Source organism: Saccoglossus kowalevskii, chromosome 15, assembly GCF_978046115.1.
Source record: "Saccoglossus kowalevskii chromosome 15, keSacKowa6.1, whole genome shotgun sequence".
Lineage (NCBI taxonomy): Eukaryota > Metazoa > Hemichordata > Enteropneusta > Harrimaniidae > Saccoglossus > Saccoglossus kowalevskii.
In genome coordinates this window covers 2,575,809-2,590,655 of record NC_140655.1, presented here as the reverse complement: position 1 = coordinate 2,590,655, position 14,847 = coordinate 2,575,809, and the positions used below count along the sequence as shown (strand labels likewise).

Below are 14,847 nucleotides of genomic sequence, written 5' to 3'. Positions count from 1 at the left end.
AACTGGTATTTGTGACAAAATGAATGGCTGAAATGCTTTAGCAAGGAATTCTGCTGAGACGATGTGTATCGTACGGTGCGGCAAAATGAACTGATGCTTGAAGAGGATGCGAGCACGGATAAGCGAATGAACAGTCTGGTGTTAATTAATGTAAATCCGACTGAAGGACGAAATGTGAGCAAATATTGCATGAAGTACAATGTGGCATGGGAGGTGTCAAAATATGAAAGGGGGATGTCAGCTTGGTCAATGCATGTCATAATTGAGCATTAACACAGATTATAAATTATATTCATAATCATACTAAAAGAGCATTACATATATTCACTACTTTCCATAGTTTTTATGTATATTCTACTACAAAGTTATGTCAAATATCTGGTTATATAATACATCATGTTTTTGACTTTGCAGGAGGTGATGCGTTTAAACCGTGAGTTTAAGTGTTGTGCTGGTTGCTGTTGGTGTGCTAATAGTGACTGCTGTGCTTTTGAATTGAGTGTGGAAGCACCCGTTGGTAATATTGTTGGATATGTCAGACAAGCGTAAGTATATGCGTTATAACTCTCAGGAATTGTCACAATGCATTAGCTGTCATTATAGCTGGATTCAAAATTAAATTAACATACGTTGGTTAGATGCTATAAACGACAAGTGAGAGTATTTACTATCAAATATAAGACCTCTTGATGAAACATTAGCATATTTTACGGTATATATAAGAAACAGGTCTCATATGAGGTTATTAGGAGAAAACTGAAAAGTATGCACGAAGACAGTACAGCGGAAGTATTGACCGACGTGCAGCGGGGGTCGATGCGGTGGCGTACTGTCTGAGTGCATACTTTGCGATATCCTCTTAATAACCTTATTATTATCTTTTTCTCCCAAGGATACATAATGGGGATGTTGAAATCCAAAAAATTTAGAACAGATTCAGTTAACTTCTTTGTGTGGAGTCCTGTCAAACCCTGGGGCTGCCATGTTTGTTTTTATTATTAGAGGACGCTCACACGCATAATGTTCCATATTTGGAATTCACATTTCCTAATATGGAAGGATGAAAATACCCAGTGCAATACCACAAAATTACGGCAGGCTTTAACTTATGGTGTTACAGTGACAGATGTATAATAATATAATATACCCTGATTGTAATATACTCGCATATGTTTATATCTATGATTGATCATATACATCTAGTAGTTGTCACATTGTATATACATATATTGTATTTGCTCGTGATTTACAATCATTGGCAATCATTTGACATATTTTCATCACTTACGTCATGACCAACATGACAGTCAATCCGGGCTTTTGAATACTTTTAATTTATCAACATGTGTGATACAAAGTAATAGCGTATACACTTTATTTGATATCAAACATGACAGATATTTACCCTAACAGAGCCGGACATGTAGTTCTAGTGACGCAAAGAACTCATTGCTAAACAATACCCTAACAGAGCCGGACATGTAGTTCTAGTGACGCAAAGAACTCATTGCTAAACAATACCCTAACAGAGCCGGACATGTAGTTCTAGTGACGCAAAGAACTCATTGCTAAACAATACCCTAACAGAGCCGGACATGTAGTTCTAGTGACGCAAAGAACTCATTGCTAAACAATACCCTAACAGAGCCGGACATGTAGTTCTAGTGACGCAAAGAACTCATTGCTAAACAATACCCTAACAGAGCCGGACATGTAGTTCTAGTGACGCAAAGAACTCATTGCTAAACAATACCCTAACAGAGCCGGACATGTAGTTCTAGTGACGCAAAGAACTCATTGCTAAACAATACCCTAACAGAGCCGGTCATGTAGTTCTAGTGACGCAAAGAACTCATTGCTAAACAATACCCTAACAGAGCCGGACATGTAGTTCTAGTGACGCAAAGAACTCATTGCTAAACAATACCCTAACAGAGCCGGTCATGTAGTTCTAGTGACACAAAGAACTCATTGCTAAACAATACCCTAACAGAGCCGGACATGTAGTTCCAGTGACGCAAAGAACTCATTGCTAAACAATACCCTAACAGAGCCGGACATGTAGTTCTAGTGACGCAAAGAACTCATTGCTAAACAATACCCTAACAGAGCCGGACATGTAGTTCTAGTGACGCAAAGAACTCATTGCTAAACAATACCCTAACAGAGCCGGTCATGTAGTTCTAGTGACGCAAAGAACTCATTGCTAAACAATACCCTAACAGAGCCGGACATGTAGTTCTAGTGACGCAAAGAACTCATTGCTAAACAATACCCTAATAGAGCCGGACATGTAGTTCTAGTGACGCAAAGAACTCATTGCTAAACAATACTCTAACAGAGCCGGACATATAGTTCTAGTGACGCAAAGAACTCATTGCTAAACAATACCCTAACAGAGCCGGACATGTAGTTCTAGTGACGCAAAGAACTCATTGCTAAACAATACCCTAACAGAGCCGGACATGTAGTTCTAGTGACACAAAGAACTCATTGCTAAACAATACCCTAACAGAGCCGGACATGTAGTTCTAGTGACGCAAAGAACTCATTGCTAAACAATACCCTAACAGAGCCGGTCATGTAGTTCTAGTGACGCAAAGAACTCATTGCTAAACAATACCCTAACAGAGCCGGACATGTAGTTCTAGTGACGCAAAGAACTCATTGCTAAACAATACCCTAACAGAGCCGGACATGTAGTTCTAGTGACGCAAAGAACTCATTGCTAAACAATACCCTAACAGAGCCGGACATGTAGTTCTAGTGATGCAAAGAACTCATTGCTAAACAATACCCTAACAGAGCCGGTCATGTAGTTCTAGTGACGCAAAGAACTCATTGCTAAACAATACCCTAACAGAGCCGGACATGTAGTTCTAGTGATGCAAAGAACTCATTGCTAAACAATACCCTAACAGAGCCGGTCATGTAGTTCTAGTGACGCAAAGAACTCATTGCTAAACAATACCCTAACAGAGCCGGACATGTAGTTCTAGTGATGCAAAGAACTCATTGCTAAACAATACCCTAACAGAGCCGGACATGTAGTTCTAGTGATGCAAAGAACTCATTGCTAAACAATACCCTAACAGAGCCGGACATGTAGTTCTAGTGATGCAAAGAACTCATTGCTAAACAATACCCTAACAGAGCCGGTCATGTAGTTCTAGTGACGCAAAGAACTCATTGCTAAACAATACCCTAACAGAGCCGGACATGTAGTTCTAGTGATGCAAAGAACTCATTGCTAAACAATACCCTAACAGAGCCGGTCATGTAGTTCTAGTGACGCAAAGAACTCATTGCTAAACAATACCCTAACAGAGCCGGACATGTAGTTCTAGTGATGCAAAGAACTCATTGCTAAACAATACCCTAACAGAGCCGGACATGTAGTTCTAGTGACGCAAAGAACTCATTGCTAAACAATACCCTAACAGAGCCGGACATGTAGTTCTAGTGACGCAAAGAACTCATTGCTAAACAATACCCTAACAGAGCCGGTCATGTAGTTCTAGTGACGCAAAGAACTCATTGCTAAACAATACCCTAACAGAGCCGGACATGTAGTTCTAGTGACGCAAAGAACTCATTGCTAAACAATACCCTAACAGAGCCGGTCATGTAGTTCTAGTGACGCAAAGAACTCATTGCTAAACAATACCCTAACAGAGCCGGACATGTAGTTCTAGTGACGCAAAGAACTCATTGCTAAACAATACCCTAACAGAGCCGGACATGTAGTTCTAGTGACGCAAAGAACTCATTGCTAAACAATACCCTAACAGAGCCGGTCATGTAGTTCTAGTGACGCAAAGAACTCATTGCTAAACAATACCCTAACAGAGCCAGACATGTAGTTCTAGTGACGCAAAGAACTCATTGCTAAACAATACCCTAACAGAGCCGGACATGTAGTTCTAGTGACGCAAAGAACTCATTGCTAAACAATACCCTAACAGAGCCGGTCATGTAGTTCTAGTGACGCAAAGAACTCATTGCTAAACAATACCCTAACAGAGCCGGACATGTAGTTCTAGTGACGCAAAGAACTCATTGCTAAACAATACCCTAACAGAGCCGGACATGTAGTTCTAGTGACGCAAAGAACTCATTGCTAAACAATACCCTAACAGAGCCAGACATGTAGTTCTAGTGACGCAAAGAACTCATTGCTAAACAATACCCTAACAGAGCCGGTCATGTAGTTCTAGTGACGCAAAGAACTCATTGCTAAACAATACCCTGACAGAGCCGGACATGTAGTTCTAGTGACGCAAAGAACTCATTGCTAAACAATACCCTAACAGAGCCGGACATGTAGTTCTAGTGACGCAAAGAACTCATTGCTAAACAATACCCTAACAGAGCCGGACATGTAGTTCTAGTGACGCAAAGAACTCATTGCTAAACAATACCCTGACAGAGCCGGACATGTAGTTCTAGTGACGCAAAGAACTCATTGCTAAACAATACCCTAACAGAGCCGGACATGTAGTTCTAGTGACGCAAAGAACTCATTGCTAAACAATACCCTAACAGAGCCGGACATGTAGTTCTAGTGACGCAAAGAACTCATTGCTAAACAATACCCTAACAGAGCCGGACATGTAGTTCTAGTGACGCAAAGAACTCATTGCTAAACAATACCCTAACAGAGCCGGACATGTAGTTCTAGTGACGCAAAGAACTCATTGCTAAACAATACCCTAATAGAGCCGGACATGTAGTTCTAGTGACGCAAAGAACTCATTGCTAAACAATACCCTAACAGAGCCGGACATGTAGTTCTAGTGACGCAAAGAACTCATTGCTAAACAATACCCTAATAGAGCCAGACATGTAGTTCTAGTGACACAAAGAACTCATTGCTAAACAATACCCTAACAGAGCCGGACATGTAGTTCTAGTGACGCAAAGAACTCATTGCTAAACAATACCCTAACAGAGCCGGACATGTAGTTCTAGTGACGCAAAGAACTCATTGCTAAACAATACCCTAACAGAGCCGGACATGTAGTTCTAGTGACACAAAGAACTCATTGCTAAACAATACCCTAACAGAGCCGGACATGTAGTTCTAGTGACGCAAAGAACTCATTGCTAAACAATACCCTAACAGAGCCGGACATGTAGTTCTAGTGACGCAAAGAACTCATTGCTAAACAATACCCTAATAGAGCCGGACATGTAGTTCTAGTGACGCAAAGAACTCATTGCTAAACAATACCCTAACAGAGCCGGACATGTAGTTCTAGTGACGCAAAGAACTCATTGCTAAACAATACCCTAACAGAGCCGGACATGTAGTTCTAGTGACGCAAAGAACTCATTGCTAAACAATACCCTAACAGAGCCGGACATGTAGTTCTAGTGACGCAAAGAACTCATTGCTAAACAATACCCTAACAGAGCCGGACATGTAGTTCTAGTGACGCAAAGAACTCATTGCTAAACAATACCCTAACAGAGCCGGACATGTAGTTCTAGTGACGCAAAGAACTCATTGCTAAACAATACCCTAACAGAGCCGGACATGTAGTTCTAGTGACGCAAAGAACTCATTGCTAAACAATACCCTAACAGAGCCGGACATGTAGTTCTAGTGACGCAAAGAACTCATTGCTAAACAATACCCTAACAGAGCCGGACATGTAGTTCTAGTGACGCAAAGAACTCATTGCTAAACAATACCCTAACAGAGCCGGTCATGTAGTTCTAGTGACGCAAAGAACTCATTGCTAAACAATACCCTAACAGAGCCGGACATGTAGTTCTAGTGACGCAAAGAACTCATTGCTAAACAATACCCTAACAGAGCCGGTCATGTAGTTCTAGTGACGCAAAGAACTCATTGCTAAACAATACCCTAACAGAGCCGGACATGTAGTTCTAGTGACGCAAAGAACTCATTGCTAAACAATACCCTAACAGAGCCGGACATGTAGTTCTAGTGACGCAAAGAACTCATTGCTAAACAATACCCTAACAGAGCCGGACATGTAGTTCTAGTGACACAAAGAACTCATTGCTAAACAATACCCTAACAGAGCCGGACATGTAGTTCTAGTGACGCAAAGAACTCATTGCTAAACAATACTCTAACAGAGCCGGTCATGTAGTTCTAGTGACGCAAAGAACTCATTGCTAAACAATACCCTAACAGAGCCGGTCATGTAGTTCTAGTGACGCAAAGAACTCATTGCTAAACAATACCCTAATAGAGCCGGGCATGTAGTTCTAGTGACGCAAAGAACTCATTGCTAAACAATACCCTAACAGAGCCGGACATGTAGTTCTAGTGACGCAAAGAACTCATTGCTAAACAATACCCTAACAGAGCCGGTCATGTAGTTCTAGTGATGCAAAGAACTCATTGCTAAACAATACCCTAACAGAGCCGGACATGTAGTTCTAGTGACGTAAAGAACTCATTGCTAAACAATACCCTAACAGAGCCGGACATGTAGTTCTAGTGACGCAAAGAACTCATTGCTAAACAATACCCTAACAGAGCCGGTCATGTAGTTCTAGTGACGCAAAGAACTCATTGCTAAACAATACCCTAACAGAGCCGGACATGTAGTTCTAGTGACGCAAAGAACTCATTGCTAAACAATACCCTAACAGAGCCGGTCATGTAGTTCTAGTGACGCAAAGAACTCATTGCTAAACAATACCCTAACAGAGCCGGACATGTAGTTCTAGTGACGCAAAGAACTCATTGCTAAACAATACCATAACAGAGCCGGACATGTAGTTCTAGTGACGCAAAGAACTCATTGCTAAACAATACCCTAACAGAGCCGGACATGTAGTTCTAGTGACGCAAAGAACTCATTGCTAAACAATACCCTAACAGAGCCGGACATGTAGTTCTAGTGTCGCAAAGAACTCATTGCTAAACAAGACAAAAGTCCACATTGGGTCTATGTAACTGGTTTGTTAATTGTTTGTTTGTTGTTGTTTTAGAATAAGCGGTTGGGCTCCACACTACGAAATATTCAATGCTGATAGAGAAAAGATATTCACATCCTGGGGGCCATGCTGTCCATGTCAGGCAGTTTGCTGCACAGATGATGTTATTTTCAATGTAAGTATTCAACCAATACTCCTTGAAACACATGATGTTTGTATGTTTATCTCAACTGTATGCCATATATTCCGATGTCGTTGTATAAAACTACTTTGATTGTATAAAATAACTTTGAATCATTATTATAACATCAAATCATTATCATAATGTCAAATCATTATCATTATCATCAAAGAAAACTGCCTATGGTGTTACACCATAAATGCCTTGGGAGAACTAAGAAACAGACTGCACAACCACAATTCAGGTTTACCAAGTATTAAGTCAATAAAGTTGAAAATAGCATTTTACCAACAAATATTCACCAAGATTTATGATATCCTCACAAAATGAACAAATGTTATAGAGAAAGTCAAAGAAATTGGTCAAGCAGTTTTAAAGAACAAAATCAGAAACAGCATTTTTGTACCAAAAATATTCACCAAAAAATAGAAATGATAGAAAATAGATGTCATGAACAAGTGTGATAAAAGTCAACTCAAGTCGGATAAAAAACTTATTTTCTTTAGTTTGAGGGTGGGGGGTTTTGACCTCAAAAAATTTCCATCCGACAAAAACGATTTTATTTTTTAATGAATTCAAAAAAATCTTGGAATATTTGTAGTTCGTTTTTTTTCTATCCAATCATTGACAGAAATAACCGAAAAGGGAAAAAAAACAGAAAAATGGTTTGGTTCGAATGTAAATCTGTGCGTCAAATGAGGTGCATTTGTAAAATCTTTTTACTCCCACCCGACAACCAACTGCTATGCAATACTACTGTCCGATTATCAATTTGTATTTAATGGTGAATGTAGTCTGACGCTGTCACACGCAACGTAATATTACTGTAATTGGTATAGTACAGGTGTGATGGTTCAAATACCAGAATGGCAACAGTAACAAAAAGACTTCCCTGGCGGCGATGATAACATACGAACATGGAGTCAACAGATGAGGTTTCAACTGGTACTGGTATTATTATACTCTGCAAACATCAAGTGCAATAACTCGGTAAAACTCCAAACCTCCAATAACTAGATACTTAAACTCCAACACAATTCAACGAGATCTCCGATCTGATCTCAGTGCTGAACAACTCCCCTATATATACTCACACTGTCTATAAATAGACCATTACATCAGCATACATAATGAGTCTGGAACTTACTACAAATTTCTAGAATGTTCCATTACCTTCTATTGCCTCCTACAGTGTTCTATTACCTATTCAACCAACTTCTAAAAATTCCACCCAGACACAGTACGGTTCTAGAACATTCTCAGTCACACGGAAGTGGTAAACAAGTCGTATGCGACAGATGCCATGACCAATATTTATCAATTAAGTTTCAGTGGGGGGTAGAGGGGTTTGGAAAAAAACTAAAGGAATTAAGTTTTTTATCCGACATTTATCTTTTGACGTCGTCCTTAACTGAGTATCACATGAATTGAATTGTTATTTTCAAGAAGATGTCAAAATTATTATTGTTTTACCAACAATATTTGCTAAAAATAGAGAATTGATTATCTTACATGAGATTTGACCAAGGTACCAACATAACATGTATCAAATTAATCAAGAGTCTAGATATATTTTAGTCTTTGAATATCAATTTGTTTTTGGAATTAATTAAGAAGGTACAAATGCTTTCTTTGTGTTATGTGTCCATACCATACTATTCCACATTTACATTTCTTGTTGTGACTCCTGTTTTGTTTATTGATCATATCCAGGGTATGACATGCTTTGTAGAAGCTGACTATCAGCAATGTGTATATGCATATCATCATTTGAAAAATATGTTAACATAGTATACAATTATCTCTGTGGAATGTTTCAGATGTACGTCAAAGACAGCGATGAACCTGTTGCTAGAGTCTCTAAACAATGGGTTGGCGTAGCTAAGGAAATGATAACTGATGCAGACAGCTTTGGTATTTCTTGTAAGTCACTCACAATGCCATGTATACATGCATACATATCAGGTGTTATAAATCTTAATTTCAAATATTGTTCTATTCTCTCCTGTCATCATGCCCACTTTACGTAAAGATGGGGGAAGAGAATGTCACATGATGTGAGAGGAAAAAAAGTAACGAGGTTGTCTTGAACTCAACAAGATCTCGGCAATGATTTGCATTAATTTTCAATTCAAGTTAGATTCAAAATGCTGAATTACTGTATAATGAATAAATATGGAACAGTGCATGACGTACATGTAATATGTATGATGTGATACAACATATATCTGTATTATGTACGTAGATGACGTAATATGTACATAAATAATGTAATATGTATGTAAATGACGTAATATGTACGTAAATGACATAATATGTATGTAATGTCAATAATTCACAATTGTCAATTTTATTTTCAACAGTTCCTGTGGATTTAGATGTGAAAATGAAGGCAACGTTGTTAGGTGCAACATTTTTGATTGTAAGTGTGTTTATGCATTTTTTTATTTTCAACATCTCATTTGATTTTTGACATGAACTTATAGATCATGGCCTAAAATGAAAATATGTGTTATTATTATTGTCGTCTTCTTTAATAATAATCGTGGAGTAAAAGTGTGGAGCAAATACAGGGAAAGATTGGGGGGCAAGCATGGGGAAAATGTGCACAGCAAGGACAGGGAAAGAATGCAAAACATGCATGGAAAAACACAGAGTAAGACTGTGCAGCAGGCATAGATTAGGAATGTGTGGAGCAATGACAGAGTAAGAGTGTGGAGCAAGGACAGAGTAAGAGTGTGGAGCAATGACAGAGTAAGAGTGTGGAGCAATGACAGAGTAAGAGTGTGGAGCAATGACATAGAGTGTGGAGCGAGGACAGAGTAAGAGTGTGTAGCAAGGACAGAGTAAGAGTGGGGAGCAAGGACAGAGTAAGAGTGTGGAGCAAGGACAGAGTAAGAGTGTGGAGCAAAGACAGAGTAAGAGTGTGGAGCAAAGACAGAGTAAGAGTGTGTAGCAAGGACAGAGTAAGAGTGTGGAGCAATGACAGAGTAAGAGTGTGGAGCAATGACAGAGTAAGAGTGTGGAGCAATGACACAGTAAGAGTGTGGAGCAAGGACAGAGTAAGAGTGTGGAGCAAGGACAGAGTAAGAGTGTGGAGCAATGACAGAGTAAGAGTGTGGAGCAAGGACAGAGTAAGAGTGTGGAGCAAGGACAGAGTAAGAGTGTGGAGCAAGGACAGAGTAATAGTGTGTAGCAATGACAGAGTAATAGTGTGTAGCAATGACAGAGTAAGAGTGTGTAGCAATGACAGAGTAAGAGTGTGTAGCAATGACAGAGTAAGAGTGTGTAGCAAGGACAAAGTAAGAGTGTGTAGCAAGGACAGAGTAAGAGTGTGTAGCAAGGACAGAGTAAGAGTGTGGAGCAAGGACAGAGTAAGAGTGTGGAGCAAAGACAGAGTAAGAGTGTGTAGCAATGACAGAGTAATAGTGTGGAGCAATGACAGAGTAAGAGTGTGGAGCAATGACAGAGTAAGAGTGTGGAGCAATGACAGAGTAAGAGTGTGGAGCAAGGACAGAGTAAGAGTGTGGAGCAAGGACAGAGTAAGAGTGTGGAGCAAGGACAGAGTAAGAGTGTGGAGCAAGGACAGAGTAAGAGTGTGGAGCAAAGACAGAGTAAGAGTGTGGAGCAAAGACAGAGTAAGAGTGTGGAGCAAAGACAGAGTAAGAGTGTGGAGCAAAGACAGAGTAAGAGTGTGGAGCAAAGACAGAGTAAGAGTGTGGAGCAAAGACAGAGTAAGAGTGTGGAGCAATGACAGAGTAAGAGTGTGGAGCAATGACAGAGTAAGAGTGTGGAGCAATGACAGAGTAAGAGTGTGGAGCAATGACAGAGTAAGAGTGTGGAGCAAAGACAGAGTAAGAGTGTGGAGCAAAGACAGAGTAAGAGTGTGTAGCAAAGACAGAGTAAGAGTGTGTAGCAAAGACAGAGTAAGAGTGTGTAGCAAAGACAGAGTAAGAGTGTGGAGCAAGGACAGAGTAAGAGTGTGGAGCAAGGACAGAGTAAGAGTGTGGAGCAATGACAGAGTAAGAGTGTGGAGCAAAGACAGAGTAAGAGTGTGGAGCAAAGACAGAGTAAGAGTGTGGAGCAAAGACAGAGTAAGAGTGTGGAGCAAAGACAGAGTAAGAGTGTGGAGCAAAGACAGAGTAAGAGTGTGTAGCAAGGACAGGTAAGAGTGTGGAGCAATGACAGAGTAATAGTGTGGAGCAATGACAGAGTAAGAGTGTGGAGCAATGACAGAGTAAGAGTGTGGAGCAATGACAGAGTAAGAGTGTGGAGCAAAGACAGAGTAAGAGTGTGTAGCAAAGACAGAGTAAGAGTGTGTAGCAAAGACAGAGTAAGAGTGTGTAGCAAAGACAGATTAAGAGTGTGTAGCAAAGACAGAGTAAGAGTGTGGAGCAATGACAGAGTAAGAGTGTGTAGCAATGACAGAGTAAGAGTGTGTAGCAATGACAGAGTAAGAGTGTGTAGCAATGACAGAGTAAGAGTGTGGAGCAACGATAGAGTAAGAGTGGAGCAACGATAGAGTAAGAGTGTGGAGCAAGGACAGAGTAAGAGTGTGGAGCAAGGACAGAGTAAGAGTGTGTAGCAAGGACAGAGTAAGAGTGTGGAGCAATGACAGAGTAAGAGTGTGTAGCAATGACAGAGTAAGAGTGTGGAGCAATGACAGAGTAAGAGTGTGGAGCAAAGACAGAGTAAGAGTGTGGAGCAAGGACAGAGTAAGAGTGTGGAGCAATGACAGAGTAAGAGTGTGGAGGAAAGACAGAGTAAGAGTGTGGAGCAAAGACAGAGTAAGAGTGTGGAGCAAAGACAGAGTAAGAGTGTGGAGCAAAGACAGAGTAAGAGTGTGGAGCAAAGACAGAGTAAGAGTGTGGAGCAAAGACAGAGTAAGAGTGTGTAGCAAGGACAGGTAAGAGTGGAGCAACGACAGAGTAAGAGTGTGGAGCAAGGACAGAGTAAGAGTGTGTAGCAAGGACCGAGTAAGAGTGTGTAGCAAGGACAGAGTAAGAGTGTGGAGCAATGACAGAGTAAGAGTGTGTAGCAATGACAGAGTAAGAGTGGAGCAACGACAGAGTAAGAGTGGAGCAACGACAGAGTAAGAGTGTGGAGCAAGGACAGAGTAAGAGTGTGGAGCAATGACAGAGTAAGAGTGTGGAGCAATGACAAAGTAAGAGTGTGGAGCAATGACAGAGTAAGAGTGTGTAGCAAAGACAGAGTAAGAGTGTGTAGCAAAGACAGAGTAAGAGTGTGTCGCAATGACAGAGTAAGAGTGTGTAGCAAAGACAGAGTAAGAGTGTGGAGCTATGACAGAGTAAGAGTGTGGAGCAAGGACAGAGTAAGAGTGTGGAGCAAGGACAGAGTAAGAGTGTGGAGCAAGGACAGAGTAAGAGTGTGGAGCAAAGACAGAGTAAGAGTGTGGAGCAAAGACAGAGTAAGAGTGTGGAGCAAAGACAGAGTAAGAGTGTGGAGCAAAGACAGAGTAAGAGTGTGGAGCAAGGACAGGTAAGAGTGTGGAGCAATGACAGAGTAATAGTGTGGAGCAATGACAGAGTAAGAGTGTGGAGCAATGACAGAGTAAGAGTGTGGAGCAATGACAGAGTAAGAGTGTGGAGCAAAGACAGAGTAAGAGTGTGTAGCAAAGACAGAGTAAGAGTGTGTAGCAAAGACAGAGTAAGAGTGTGTAGCAATGACAGAGTAAGAGTGTGGAGCAATGACAGAGTAAGAGTGTGGAGCAATGACAGAGTAAGAGTGTGGAGCAATGACAGAGTAAGAGTGTGGAGCAATGACAGAGTAAGAGTGTGGAGCAATGACAGAGTAAGAGTGTGGAGCAAGGACAGAGTAAGAGTGTGGAGCAAAGACAGAGTAAGAGTGTGTAGCAAGGACAGGTAAGAGTGTGGAGCAATGACAGAGTAATAGTGTGGAGCAATGACAGAGTAAGAGTGTGTAGCAATGACAGAGTAAGAGTGTGTAGCAATGACAGAGTAAGAGTGTGTAGCAATGACAGAGTAAGAGTGTGTAGCAATGACAGAGTAAGAGTGGAGCAACGACAGAGTAAGAGTGTGGAGCAACGACAGAGTAAGAGTGTGGAGCAAGGACAGAGTAAGAGTGTGGAGCAAGGACAGAGTAAGAGTGTGGAGCAAGGACAGAGTAAGAGTGTGTAGCAAGGACAGAGTAAGAGTGTGGAGCAATGACAGAGTAAGAGTGGAGCAACGACAGAGTAAGAGTGTGGAGCAAGGACAGAGTAAGAGTGTGTAGCAAGGACAGAGTAAGAGTGTGTAGCAACGACAGAGTAAGAGTGTGTAGCAACGACAGAGTAAGAGTGTGGAGCAAGGACAGAGTAAGAGTGGAGCAACGATAGAGTAAGAGTGTGGAGCAAGGACAGAGTAAGAGTGTGTAGCAAGGACAGAGTAAGACTGTGTAGCAAGGACAAAGAGTGTGGAGCAAAGACAGAGTAAGAGTGTGTAGCAAAGACAGAGTAAGAGTGTGTAGCAAGGACAGGTAAGAGTGTGTAGCAATGACAGAGTAAGAGTGTGGAGCAAGGACAGAGTAAGAGTGTGTAGCAATGACAGAGTAAGAGTGTGGAGCAAGGACAGAGTAAGAGTGTGGAGCAATGACAGAGTAAGAGTGTGGAGCAAAGACAGAGTAAGAGTGTGTAGCAACGACAGAGTAAGAGTGGAGCAACAATAGAGTAAGAGTGTGGAGCAAGGACAGAGTAAGAGTGTGTAGCAAGGACAGAGTAATAGTGTGTAGCAATGACAGAGTATAAGAGTGTGTAGCAATGACAGAGTAATAGTGTGTAGCAAGGGCAGAGTAATAGTGTGTAGCAAAGACAGTGTAAGAGTGTGGAGCAAGGGCAGAGTAAGGGTGAGAGGCACTATAATAAAAATGCCCAGTGTTCATATCATATAGTACAACAAGAATCCTGTTACCATGGTTGTCTATTCACATTTCGTCAAACCCTATAACAAATATTCTATCCTATCTGTTAAATTTCAGGACTACATGTTCTTCGAGCAAAGCCAGAATAATGGGTAGTGTGATCATTTCTACAATATAACTGTAACCTAGGTTCTTGGCATTCAGAGTTATCGATGGCTGAAGAGTGCTAATAGACATTATGTTATTTGTCCTAGTTAAAAAAAAACAGTTTTTTTAGAGATATAATGACTTTAATGACTTTCCCATCTTGTAAATATTAGTGTGGAACCATCAAATATAATATTCATCTATTATTGTATTACTAAATAGATATGTATTCGTAGTTAACAAATGAAAGTTGTTTGTTTCCAAAGATAATTGTTCACAGTCATGGATTATAATGAGCTGTTTTTATTTATACAACTGATGTACATTTATACTCAACAATATTTTAAACATCACATGTATATTGTCTTAAAATCTATTGTAGGTATAAATGTTTGTTATTATTAAAACTTTTCTGGAGTTTAACCATGTGATTTGGGTGTATGCTTTCGCACATGAAAATGGTGATTAAAAAAATGGTCGCCAAACTATTTTGTACATGAAAATGGTGGTGTCTGAGCAATTTAACAGTGGTTTATATGGTAAACGGGTTTTGCAATACCGCTGGCAATATCCAGTCAATAGTCCACCTAGAAGCGTGTTCTTACCACTGTCAATGTCCAGTCAATAGTTGACGCAGAAACGTGTGATGCAACCAGTAACACTGGAAAAGTCCACTCAATAGACCATTAAGAAGTATGTACTGCTACCATTGCCAATAGTTG

General features: G+C 40.6%; 1 protein-coding gene across 2 annotated transcripts in view; it reads left to right on the top strand.

Annotated features, from left to right (window-relative positions):
* LOC100377642 (phospholipid scramblase 1-like) overlaps window positions 1-14,628 on the top strand; it is a 38,747-nt gene extending 24,119 nt beyond the window's left edge. For both annotated transcript variants that reach the window (XM_085508612.1, XM_085508613.1), the window contains 5 exons: window positions 415-545; window positions 6,976-7,096; window positions 8,923-9,025; window positions 9,466-9,524; window positions 14,096-14,628. In XM_085508612.1, coding sequence (XP_085364738.1) covers window positions 415-545; window positions 6,976-7,096; window positions 8,923-9,025; window positions 9,466-9,524; window positions 14,096-14,134 — 453 coding nt within the window. In that variant the 3' untranslated portion in view covers window positions 14,135-14,628. The remainder of the gene's footprint in view (window positions 1-414; window positions 546-6,975; window positions 7,097-8,922; window positions 9,026-9,465; window positions 9,525-14,095) is intronic.
* The last annotated feature ends 219 nt before the right edge of the window (window positions 14,629-14,847 follow it).